At 41.3% G+C, this 13,239-nt stretch overlaps 1 protein-coding gene across 1 annotated transcript in view; it reads left to right on the top strand.

Moving 5' to 3' along the window:
* Positions 1–13,239, top strand: part of PLXNA2 (plexin A2) — a 546,864-nt gene that overhangs the window by 501,118 nt on the left and 32,507 nt on the right. The window contains exons 22-25 of the mRNA XM_054980080.1: positions 3,870–3,936; positions 4,195–4,341; positions 5,929–6,088; positions 8,238–8,341. Of these exons, the coding sequence (XP_054836055.1) occupies positions 3,870–3,936; positions 4,195–4,341; positions 5,929–6,088; positions 8,238–8,341 (478 nt within the window). The remainder of the gene's footprint in view (positions 1–3,869; positions 3,937–4,194; positions 4,342–5,928; positions 6,089–8,237; positions 8,342–13,239) is intronic.

The following is a 13,239-nucleotide window of genomic DNA, read 5'->3' as shown; positions in this document are numbered from 1 at the left end:
CCGGGGGGTGTTGGGGGTGCGGGGTGCGCAGGAGTGGGGGGGAGCTCCGCGGGTGGGGGGGAGCTCCGCGGGCGGCGGGGAGGCCGGCGTGCGCGTCCAGTCCGGGGCAGGAGGAGCATGCTCCGGACACTATCATTGTACAACTTGTAGTGTTTGTGCAGAATAGTACAGTGATTAGAGTGTTGGACTAAGATCCGGGCAAACAAAGTTTAAATCCTCACTCTGTCATGGAAGCTTGTTGGGTGACCTTGGGCCAGTTGCACACTCTCAGCCCAACTTACTTCACAGGTTTGTTGTGAGGATAAAATGGAGGTGAGGGAGGAAATGTAAGCTGCTTTAGGTCCCCCTTTGGGAGAAAGGGGGTTATTAAGAAAGAAAACTTCCTGTTCTTCTCCATGCCTCATATGATGCAATCCTGTACATGGTTACCCATAAGTAAGTTCCACTTTGTTCACTGTGGCTTATTCCCAGATAAGTGCACATAGGGTTGCACCCTTGGTCCTGCTTCTTTTCTTGCCACTTGGGGCACAACAGTAGTCTTTCACCCCTGCCTCAAGTAGGCATAGGGCTACCAGATTCTCTGGAACCCAACCCAGGAGATGGGAGAGTGCAGGGGGCATGCTCCCCCCCGGCCAGATGAGTGGTGGTTGTGGTGGGTGAGGGCTGGGAGCAGATGATCCCCCCACTCCCACTGGGGGAATGGAAAACCTAGTCAATTCCAGCAGAGCAGAGATACTCAAATTAAAGTAGACCCAGCAAATCTGAACAATCTGTTCTGCATATAAAATTTGGTTTCCTGGTCCCAGAGTTTTATAGGGGGGGTGGGGTAAAGCATTGTAAGACTAAATCTGATTTAAACTTTGATCAGCACAACATGGGAGCCTGCCTAACATTATTGCACTTGAACATTAATTGAGGTGTCAAGAAAATAATGTTCACACTTGCCCTCAGTCACAGATCTTTCCCAGTCCTGCCATCTGCAGTCCTTTAAATGGATGAGCCAGAACATGCAAATCATTTCCTCTCCCACTGAATGATGGCGTCTCCACTTTCTCTACAATGAACAGTCTTCCGAATCTAATTTTCACTCATCAAGGAGCAAGGATCTATACATGAAACACTACTTGAAAAATAGTCTGCCCTGATAGTTATAAATGAATATACGATCATGCAGGAAGAAAGCATTTTATGGACCTCTAGTAAATCTGCTAAGAAGGGTTCCTGCTAAATCATTGTACGCTCTCTTGAAGTCAGTCCAGAGGAATACTGTTCAGGATAACACACAGCTGAATGGTACATAGTAATATGTTTTGTTATGTGGTAAAACAAATAGGTATCACCACTGGCCAGCCTCTAATAGAAGAAAATCTGTTGAAGAGACCAGCTTGACTTGTAAAAGATTCATCTGCAGCATGTTTTAAGTTGTCACAGCCAGAAATAAATGAAGCATCTTGTCCACTGCTCTGCAGCTGCTCTTTGAACAGCACTGTAGTGAGAAAGAACAGGAGCGCTCTTCCTTTCCTTGATGTATCTTTCAAAATCTTCCTTCTCCATCTCCAGAAAAGAGATGGTGTCTCTTTGAAGAAAAATTAGCAATCCTGCGGAGCACATATTTAAAACTATCATTAAGAACCATTGTGTTTAAATTAGAAATAATCTTGGGTAAATTTGAGGGGAGCTAGTGCTGGGTGTGGCCCTTGAGAAATCTCCAGGTCGCCAAGACCACGGCAATACAGCCCGGAAAACCCACAACAACCATCGTTCTCCAGCCGTGAAAGCCTTCGACAATACAATCTCCAGTTTCCCTTGCCATTGTCATTTTTCTGTCCTTGATTGCCAGCAGCCACAAATTCCAGTGATTTACTGAACCACAGGGTATAATTTGCACCCCGAGTGAAGAGTCACAGCTCCACAAGGCAACCCCTTTGAAGGGGCTGCTGATGGGCTGTCAGCTGGGCTTTGTTACAACACTCAGTTCATGAGCAATCTCCATTTACTTCTGACTGAAAGTGTGGGAGGGGCAGGGCAGAGGACAAGAACACCAGATTGACTTTTTGATTCCAAATGATCAAAAATTAAGATTGGGGCCATGTAGCATTCATAAACTTTAGCATTAAAGTCAATGTTTCTTGTCCTTTTAAAATTTTCTTTCTGGAACACGTTGCAGTCACATTTGCAAGGCTCTCTTAGATCCTAAACGCAGGAAATTAATGCTTCCTCATAATTACTATTATTAAGTATTTCATTTGTATCCCACCCTTCCTCCATGGAACTCAAAGCAACATTTACAACAACCCTTGGGGGATAATATAAAACTCCTTGACTTGCCTTCATATGGCCAATAACTAGATATATACTTGCCCCATCCAGCTGATGTTAATTATAAAGGCTGTGATCCTAGCCACATATCTGATTCCTTGGAATTGAATACAGTAGGATTTTCTTCTGAATAAATGAACTCTAAGACTATCTAAACTTCCAAATCCTGCATCTAACCTTTAAGTGTATGTGTATAGAAATATATTCTCTCTCTACACTAGCTGCTAGTTCAACCAGTAATAATAACAACAACATTTGATTTATATACCACCTTTGAGGACAACTTAACACCCACTCTGAGCGGTTTACAAAATCTGTTACTATTATCCCCACAGCAATCACCCTGTGAGGTGGGTGGGGCTGAGAGAGCTCTGGAGAGCTGAGACTGACCCATGGTTACCCAGCTGGCTTCAACTGGAGGAGTGGGGAATCAAACCCGGTTAGAGTTCCACCAGTCTTAACCACTACACCCAAGATGAGAGCCTGATGGAAGAATTGCTGTATGCAATCCTGAATAGTACAAAGATCAGACAGAACATGGTCTAGATTGTTCTCCTCTGTGGTCATTGTATCAGATGACTTGTGTCCAGCAAAATTATTCAAGGTAGTAATTTGGGACTGACTCTCTATTTAAATCTTTGACTCTAAATCTTTGGAAACTGCTGCAGGTGTTTTGAACCCGTGCCTTGAAGCTGTGGTCAAGTGGTTGACGGTGAACAAACTGAAAGGCAAGATGGATGCAATACTGCTTGAGAAGGCAAAGACTATGGCAACTGGTAATTTGCCAGTCTTGGATGAGATTAAGCACGTTTTAACAGATTAAGTAAAGAATTTAGGAGTGATCCTAGACCCAGCCTTTTTTTTCTAAGGTGTACAAAAGTGACTAATTCTAGAGGGCCTTGGGGAGGTACTAATGATGTAGTGGCCTTTGTGGTAGACAAAAGATTGTAGGATATTATGTGTTCCTGATACTGTTGTTGTTGAGGTGGGAGTGTTGCAACCTGAAAGCCACCATGAGTTCTCAGAGAAAGACAGGATATAAACATTTAAACGCATAAATGCATCCTAAGGAAACATGCATAGGATCAGGCTGCACCCTTTCATTCTCTTTTAAGAGATTGTCGTTTACATCTTTATGAGGAATTCCACGATTTATTTGTACGATTTTTTAAAACAGCAGATGGTTTTCTGTTTCTTAGTGTATTTTCTACTGCTGCTGGGAGTTTTTTTTCATTGTTTTGTTAAGAAACAGAATTTTTAAAAAATCAGTCAGAAATTTCACAAACATGTTGTATGATGGAATGTCACATCATTTGAACTCTCCTGCTCGGTGTCATCTGTACTTTTGTACTGCTTTGGCGCCCTGGCGGTAGTATAGTGTCCTATTGTAGAAAAAAAAGGAAGAGGGTGTATGGAGGGCTAATATTATTTGATTTAATACAAGGGGTAAAACTCATCTAATCAGCAGCTTGATTTTACAGCTTCTCTTTGTGATACAATAATGAGCAAATGCTATCTATTGTTTTTAAATAAAACATCTCTATTTCCAGGACTGAGTCAGTGGCCGAGAAGATGCTGACTAACTGGTTTGCTTTCCTCCTTCATAAATTCCTAAAGGTAAGACAATGTCTATTATGTCAAGTTTAATCCCTTTCCTTGCTCATGGTAACATAGTTCTTGCTGATTACCTTAGCCTTTCAAATTTCTTGTGGAGCCAAATCAAGAGGTCACCATTGCGACAGTGTGGAGAAAGGCTAGATAAATAAAAAATCAAAATTATAGAGCTGTTTTAAAATTACACTTGTGTGCCACAATTTGTCTACCTCAGATGAGCTCTGCTTTTACCTAAGTCTTATCCTTTTCTGTGTCAAACAGGAATGTGCTGGGGAACCACTCTTCATGCTGTACTGTGCCATCAAGCAACAGATGGAGAAAGGCCCAATCGATGCTATTACGGGAGAGGCGCGTTATTCCCTGAGCGAGGACAAGCTGATCCGGCAGCAAATTGAGTACAAAACTCTAGTGAGTGGGTGCTTTCCCTGAACAATTTATGCTGTGCCACTAGCCATCAACTGACATGGGGAACATGCAACGTACTAGAGCCCCAGGCAGGACATGGGTTGGGCAGGGAGGCTAGATGGCAAGTTTCCCCCTCTTCTAATCTGTAGTATAATAGACTTTTTCCAAGATGAATCACCATGGCAAATTCTGAGCATAAGACAGGCTTGTTCATAAAAAAAAGTTGAGGCCTTGTCAGGCAGCATGGAACATCATTGTGAATAAAATTAATAGAAAAATGATTCTTACAGTTTTATGCTATTTGATCACTTTCAGAGATAGGACAAATCCTTGTAAATCTTAGAGTAAGTACTAGCTGGAAATAGGCATAAATTATCTTAATTAAGTCCCACCATCAAACTTAAAACTTTGGAGGCTGAAGTATCATTGGCAATGCTTTATTGAATACATGTTCATCACAGCTGAAGAGGCAAACCTGGCTTTCAAATAGACATGGGCACGAACAGCATTACGAACAGAAAAAAACCACGAACAGCCCAATCTGCTGTTCGCAAGCAAGCCGTTCGTGAGGCCCCCTCCTAAACGAACAGGTGGTCATTAAAAGCCTTGTTTGTTGCCTTCAGCAGCCGTTGGGCACGCCAGACAGTCTGGCGCCTGCTGCAATAAATCCCCTTGGCAACCGGGGGCAGGGAGGGACTGGACTCTGTCTGAACTCCTTCTGGCTTTCCTTCTGGCTTTAACCCTTCAAAGTACTTCCAGCAGAGAGTCCCGTTTTTGCCACTGTGAAGAGAAAATGACAGCCAACGGGGAGACCCGTGGATCATGCCTTTCCCGGGGTGTAATCTCTCTGAAACTTGGGGACAGTGGGGACAATGTTCCCTGCAAATTTGGTGGGTATTGGACATTGGGAAGGTCAGTTTGTGGGATGTTTAAAGGGCCCTGCTCCTTGCACGAGGCAGGAAAGGGCCCTTTAAACTATCAGCTGGCAGGGGGCAGGGGGGAATCCCCCCTGGCCGCCTACCAGTTGATAGTTTAAAGGGATCTTTAAAGGGCCAGGTAAGTGGGTTTGAGGGGAGGGGGGCTAAGTGGGGGATGGGTTGGGGGTAAGGGTGGTTCTGGCCCCCACGAACAACAAACAATGAACACGTCTGGGAACAGTCCATGTTCGTCCATGTTCATTGTTTGTTGTTCGTGGATGTCTCTGAACGACGAACAGGGTGTTCGGGGTTTTTTTCCATTCGTGCCCATGTCTACTTTCAAAAGAACTGTGTACTTGATCCATGTGAAATAATATATTTAATTATTATACATCTGTGTAAGAAATAGACACAGTATCTGTACATTTGCCAAATGTAATTATTATCTGTTCATATTTCCAGGCCTGAAATTGTGAAATAGAAAATGATTGCCCTCATTTCTACTATGCCGGCCTCCCAATTTAAATAGCACTAAAATGTTGGAATTAAGTAGATATTCATGGAGATTATGTGGTTTAAAAATGCCTCCACTGTATGATGAAAATTTTTATTGGTATATTTTTCCTACCCCTCCTGGGATGAGATTGATATTATTAATATCTGCTCTCTCTAGATCTTAAACTGTGTGAATCCCGACAATGAGAACAGTCCTGAGATTCCTGTGAAAGTGCTCAACTGCGATACCATCACTCAGGTCAAAGAGAAGATTCTTGATGCAGTGTATAAAAATGTCCCATACTCACAAAGGCCACGAGCTGTTGATATGGATTTAGGTAAGGAGTGTTCTTGTCATGTGAAAAGATAGAGGGTTTGGGCAAGAGGGAGTATTTATTTTATTTTTATTTATTTTCTTTGGATTTCTATTCCGCCCTCCCAACGAAGGGCTTAGGGCTCAGTAGTGTCAGGATTCCCCTTGAGATGTTTACCATATTCGAGGAGACAATGGTTCATGTTTAGATCAAATCCCAAAGTAAGAAACCTTTATTAGGATTAGGGATGCTGAGAACTTTGCAGCAAAGGCAGACATACCATTTTCAACAGGTGAACTGAGCCTCGGATCTCCTTGCCAGGCAGCTTTGTTTCCTGCTCACTTGAACAGCTCTGCAGCTACACAGTAGACGTGATAGTGGAGTTACGTTTACTTCTGCCTTGTAGGTGCTTTAATGCCTGCACAATAGGTGGATTAAGCCTCCAATGATCATGGATGATTAGATCAAGTAATTAAATGATGCTGGCTGGGGGGCAGGGCTACAACTGCCATAATCTTTGTGAAAATTTACATTCAGAAAATGTGGACAAAAATGGCAAGACATTTTTTTTTTTAAAAAAACCGTATTTATAAATAACTGTAGGTTGTTCACTCTTTCTTTCACCGGAAGGTCTGAGAGGGAGCTAGGGCATATATGAAGCTGTCTGAGGACATCTATCACATTGTATTGTACTGTTTGAAAACACTGAAACTAAACCTCCAAAGAGCGTTGAGCCAATTTAACTTCAACAGAATTATTCTTCGGGCTAAATGATAAGATTTTAAAAAACTGAAGATTTTTTTCTGTTCCCCATTTTTTTGTTCCTTTTTGTTTAACCTTTGGCCTGAATAAGAGTTCTACTGAGTTCAATACTTTGCTCATTACTCTGTGCTGTTTTAGTTGTTCCTAATTAGGGTATTACCCTACTATTGCTTTTTATTTTTTTCTGGTGATCAGCATGATTCTGTATGTTTATAATTAGCATGGATTATAGTTCCCATGTATACAGTATTTATTTATATATGCTAAACCTAATATAGAAGAATGAGGAGATAATTCAAAATATAATCCAGTGTTTGAGCAAGATAAGTCAAATAGTACCTTACTGTATTATCTTTAAAATATGCAGCCTTTTGATATTATTATACTATTCATAGTCCAACTTTGCAAAACTCCTTTAGGAAGCCTTCTATTGGTGTTCATGAAGGCAACTTGGATATGACAGGCACCTTTCCAACCTTAGGATTAGTTTTATCTCAGCTGCATGAAACCAAACTATACTTGCAGTATCAACTGCAATTGTGCAGGATTGAAAAGAAGAAGAAAGTAACCTTTTACAGAAAAAAAATCCTAAAATGCATGTTAATGGTGTCTGAATAATCTCCAGCACAGAGTTTGCCTTTTTTGTGATTGCCACACACTGGGTAGAAATTTGACAGAGATAGAAAGAGATCTTGCGGTTGTAGTAGAAAGCTCAACAAAAATTTCTACCCAGTGTGTGGCAATCACAAAAAAGGCAAACTCTGTGCTGGAGATTATTAGGAAAAGGGTCAACAGTAAAACAGCCAATATTGTAATGCTCTTGTTAACTTGCATTTGGAATACTGTGTACAATTCTGGGAATGGCCAAACAGTCTGGAACTTTTCATTTTAAGAATAAGACAACTAAGGGAGGACATGATAGAGATCTATAAAATTATGCATGGGGTGGAGAAAATAGAGAGAGAGCTTTTCTCCCTCTCCTATAGGGGCACCCAACATAGTTGATGGGCAATAAGTTCAGGATAAACAAAGGGAAATACTTCTTTACTCAATTATTGTGGAATTAGCTGCCAGTGGATATAGCAGTAGCCACAAACATAGATGGCTTTAAGAATAAATTAGACAGATTCATGGAGGATAGGCTAATCAATTGCGATTAGCCATGATGACTAAGGGAACCCTTAAGTGCAGAGGCAGCAAACATCTTATAGCCAACGCTATGAGGGCCTCTATTCCATTTGTATTGGCCTCCAAGGAAACTGGTTGGCTGCTCTGAGAAACAGGATGCTGGACTAGATGGACCACTGGTTTGATCCAGCAGGGCTCTGCTTATGTTCTTAGAACGTATTTTGTATTGAGAAATCTATTTTTGTAACTTTGACTGCCATATATAGTCTTGCTTCCTCTTCAGAATGGCGTCAAGGCCGAATAGCACGTGTGGTCCTTCAGGATGAAGATATCACCACCAAGATTGAGGGTGACTGGAAGCGGTTAAACACCCTGATTCATTATCAGGTAAGCAAGAAAAAGCTAGTGCATAACCTGCAGAAATTAGCTAAGCAGAAGGCAAAGCAAAAACAGAAATTTAATTCTGCAGCAGCTCTTCTAACAAGATAGGCAGGGAGGGTCACATTCTTATGATAAATCAGAATAGTTCAGTGTGTTCACATATTAAAAAGGAAAACAGCCCTGACACACATCTCACAGGAACAAGCAGAGCTGAAAATTGACTAAATTAAAAATGCCAGCCGTGCTCACAAGACAGACAGCATATGCAGAGGAGCTGAGCTCCCAGCATTAAGGATGTGAAAGACCATGTAGTAGCTGCCATGTCAGAGACCTCAGACTGGAATGTGACGAGTGCAATGTTAAGGAGGAGGCAAAATCTGCAGATTACTCAGCTGGATGGAGCAACAGTCAGAACAAATGTTGCGGGACATCAGGCAATTGGTTTTTCACCAGTTCACACACAGGGTCTTTCTACAGCTCAGTTTAGGATGATCGGCCCATTGCACATGTCACAGTATCTGCACTGAGAAAAACTGGGGTCTGTTCTCTGCTTTGCCATGGAGCCAGGCTGACTTTGCAGTCTTTCCTTATTTTGCTACTTGGGTTTCATTGTTCAGTCTAAACAAGAAATGCTGCACCTGCTTGAAAGAGGTGAATGTTGCTGTGCTGTATATTTAGAAGTATGAATGTGCAACAAGGCCTGTTGGCTTGCCTAGATCTGGAGAGATACTCAGGAAATGGGAGTATTGGAATGGAACTGCATCAGCCCTAGGGGAACAGAATTCCGAACAGCAGTTGTGTTCACCAGAAATCCGATACTCTTTATCATCTCTCTCTGTGGACTTTTCATTCAGACCCCGTTAAACTTCCCAGTTCACAACTTCCTCAGTTATTTACCTAGAAAGGGTGGGATATTGATTCTTCTTAGCCGGATGCTTTGGATTTAATGGAGGAAGGATAGGTGATTTTTATCAGGTCCACATCGTATCTGGAGATCATACCAGTGGATGTTAGTCCTTTTGGTCCACAAATTCAGTGGCTGTTGATTACTTTGAATGCAGTAGCTTCTCATGCAGAGTAGTTTGCTTCCCCAGTTACTCCTTCAGGAAAGTCTCTCTACTTTTGGTTTGTCTGAAATGTAATTGTGCACCCATTTTGGTGACCTCTGCCAATTTCAGTATTCAGCTACTCATAACCCCAAAACAGTAATTTCAGTTTGTTTTGGGGTGTGTGTGTGTCACAGTTCAACTCTTCTAGAGCAGTCCCCACTTCGACTAGAACAGAAGTTTCTCTTTTCTTTCCTTAGTTTGCACTGTAAGGCCCAATAAACATATCACTTACGTGTAAAAATGCTTAACACTGAATATGTTTTATTCAGCTGTGTGTGCACTGTGACCTAAATTGTTTGGAAAGAAAATCTTTGGAGAGAAAAATTACAAAGCATTTCTATTTCAGTTTTGAAAGTACATAAATTCAGTATTGCTCACTTGCATATGACTATTGCATTATATGCAAGCAAATTTTAAATTGGTGGTATGAGAGACCTAACATGTGTATGGTACGCCCCACAACAGTCTGACCTGGCATTCAGCAGCAGCATTGTCTGTTGTCAAAGTATCTACTCTCTCAACAGTCTTCTTTGAGCCATTCACCTAGCTAGGAACTCTTTTTGGTGGTTTTCTCAGCTGACCTCAGCTGACCTGGCATTTCACATGGAGCATCTACTAGTTCAGAAGCCATTGCCATGGTTTCATCAACACTAAGGGAGAACTTCTTCCTGCTCCCTCAAGCAGAATCATTTGGTCCAAATCACTGATCAAAGTATTTCCATCTTAGCACTTGACCTTATCTCCAACACAAACCAGCCATTCTGTGACTCTGCATGCTCCAGTATTGATGGATGGAGTATTGGTTGCAAGCTAATGTTGAGCTAACATAGGCAGTGTTTACCAAATGGTGAGTTGGATGGACGCAGACTCTCTGCTGACATCTAACCAAGTTGTAACCCGCTGCTGAAGTCTTCCTGATCACTGGAATCACATTGTCAAAGTATCTACTCTGAAACAGTAACTAATAAGTCTTTATATCACACCACACAATAGCAGTTAGTGCCAAGAGTCTATTGCAAAGTAAAACCAAGGCATATTAATTTTATGTGACAAGATCACTGCCTATTCACCACCTATCCATCATTTTTGAATGGTCATTGGGGGGGGGGGAAGAATGTGATTTGCTGTGTCTCAAACAATTCTAATTTTCAAAGAATTTCTAGGAAGTGGGAAATTTCATATCTTTGTCAATTCAGAAGCGACATTAGCTAAATGAAAATGGAATGTAACGTCATATTGTCAGGAGCTTTAGTCATGTTAAAAAGGATCACAGCTCTTAACTATAGCACAAGAAGAGACTGAATTCTAAATAATGCTTTACTGTCATAAAATCAGTACAAGTTAGCTAGGCATTTAGTAAATATGCCTGTATTCTGGGCAGATTTCATGTTATCCATAAACCCTGTGAAACATACTTACTTCTTTAGCCCCAGCAGCTGTTCTGGAAAGAGGAGCCACTTCCTAAGAGAAACTGAATAGCCACTTCATGTGCTTTAAGCAAAAGTGTTCTCTGCAATTTAGGTCAAGAATGTTCTTCACTGGCAAGAAGCAGAGAGTGATATCTTTATCTTCTGTATTATTCCTGTATCCTGTAAAGCTTTTGGAAGGCATTTCCAGATGAATCAAAAAGTTTGTTTTTTTGCTGCTTGTGCTAGCACTGGTACAGCATTGGCTGCACTGTATCCCACTCCTTTGTAATTCATGGGAGGCTGGGTATTCAGCACTGTGAGAAGGGTGTGGGGGACAGAAAGCCTGTTCACAGGTCTTGTTATTTTTAAACTTTGGGAAATGTGTACTGAAGAGAGGGCACAACACCCACAGAACTAAATAAAGATATTTGAACAAGGAAAGCAAAAACTGATTTATGAACTGGTGGGGCAGTGCTATGGGGAAGCAGGTATTTCTGCTGTTTTTCTTCATTTATTGTTTTGTTTTGTAGAGCTGCTTGAGCATTCCACAATGAAATAATACAGTGGAGAGTGCTAAGCCTCTGATCAGTTGCGGGGTGTTTGAAAAAAGTGATGTTTTTTAAAAGGTCACAAAACAGCATGGCAAGCTGTTGTATTGTTCATCATCACGCTCCATGGTGGCCATGACAATCACACAACTCCAGTCCACACAGCAGCACTCGCTATTGAAATAGGGATGCTTGCAGGGGGGGAAATGGCATTTTCCCTGGGATAAAGCACTGCAGTAATTGTGGCAAAAAATGTTATTTCCTCACAACAGAGATGCTGGTAAGTGGGAGGATGTTTGGATTTCTGCAACAATTATGTAACAGATTGATCACCTTGGGAGCTGTTAGAGAGTGCGGTCCTCTTTGTTCCAGCGCTGATACAGTTCTCTAGTCTAGGCTAATACCATTAAGTGCAATGGAGTTTCACTAGGAATTGTGCTTCTAGTTTAACTCCAGGCCACTGTGGGATTCTCTTCAGGCTGCGCTTGTGGCATCCTATACTTTTGTACTGTCATGTTACCATTTTGGCCAAAGCAGGAGGAAGAATCATTTGTGCCTCTCTGAGCAGGATGGATATAGCAAGATGTTATAACTCGTGCCAGATATTTTGTGATCATGCAGATATATCTTCCTTAGCTAACAGTATGATGACAGTTAGCTGTGAAAATTGTACAGGCCATCTGTGTTCTGGACCTGGGAATTTGTGCTAATGTGCCAGAATGGTCTCAGGGTTGCTATCAATAGTACAGTTTTGCAGGAGTGTTCCCACAAGTAATTCCTGAAAATCATAACATAAGCAAGGCTTATTTATATCCATGGTTCACAGTGAGTCAGCCATGGGATTGCTAAGAAACTTCCAGATTTCTTGATAAAGAGTTGAATCCAGTAAGCTTTTCTGATGAGTACCCAGAAAAGGATCATAGGACCTTATGTACAAATGCCGTGTGAGATGGGGCAGGATTCTATACGGGGAAAATGGGTTGAGATAGAGTGAAAATCTGATCTATATTCTTGCTTGGCAAAGAACATCATATAAGTTTTTAATTTGTTGGAAGCATTTCCTTGAATTAAAACAATAAGTTCAATATTAGTAATAATTTCTATGGCATTTTTCAAGGAATAAAGTGCTTTTCCATCTTTGCAAATACTCTCTGAGGTAGATTAAAAGAGATCACGTCTGACCCATTTAGCTTTGTGGTGGTAAGCAGGGTTTGAATGTTTATCTGCCTCTCTCGAAACCCAAGATACTCTCTACAGATTTTTTTAAATGGAGCCATAGTCCTGGGTTTTCAGAGTGGGATAATACAGTACAAATAAGGGCTAAGATTTGTAAAGCCACCTCAGCTGTGGTGAGAGAATGGAGGGGATTTTCACAAGCAGCTAAGTGACGGTAAAGCACAAATTCCCTTCACTTTAAAAAATCTCAACTCATTTTCCATTTAAATTTTTTTAGAATCAAGTATCCAAATCTCTTTGATAATTTGGAGAGTTTTAGCATTACTATACAGCCAGTATTATCACCCCTATAGCAGGATTGTGTCGAAAATGTAATTTCTTTTCTTGAACAAATGAATGAGCCACGCAGTATCAGCCTCTATGTGGGGGCCCGTGTGCAGAAGCATGCCTAGGGCATGCATTTCAGGGATGCTGGTATTTTGCTGTGCTCTTGGTTTGTCTTTAAAGTTAATCATCCTGTTGCCCCAACTGACAGTAATAGCTGTTTCCATTTCCTGAGTATGAAAAAGCAATAATTTGCTGCCAAATGTGCATATTCCTTTCTCAGCATATACCAGATGAAGAGCAGCCCAAGCAGAAATTATTTAAGCTGCAAAAGAAGC

The sequence above is a fragment of the Eublepharis macularius genome, chromosome 5, assembly GCF_028583425.1.
Source record: "Eublepharis macularius isolate TG4126 chromosome 5, MPM_Emac_v1.0, whole genome shotgun sequence".
In the NCBI taxonomy this organism is placed as follows: Eukaryota; Metazoa; Chordata; class Lepidosauria; order Squamata; family Eublepharidae; genus Eublepharis; species Eublepharis macularius.
This window is presented reverse-complemented; position numbering and strand designations above follow the sequence as displayed.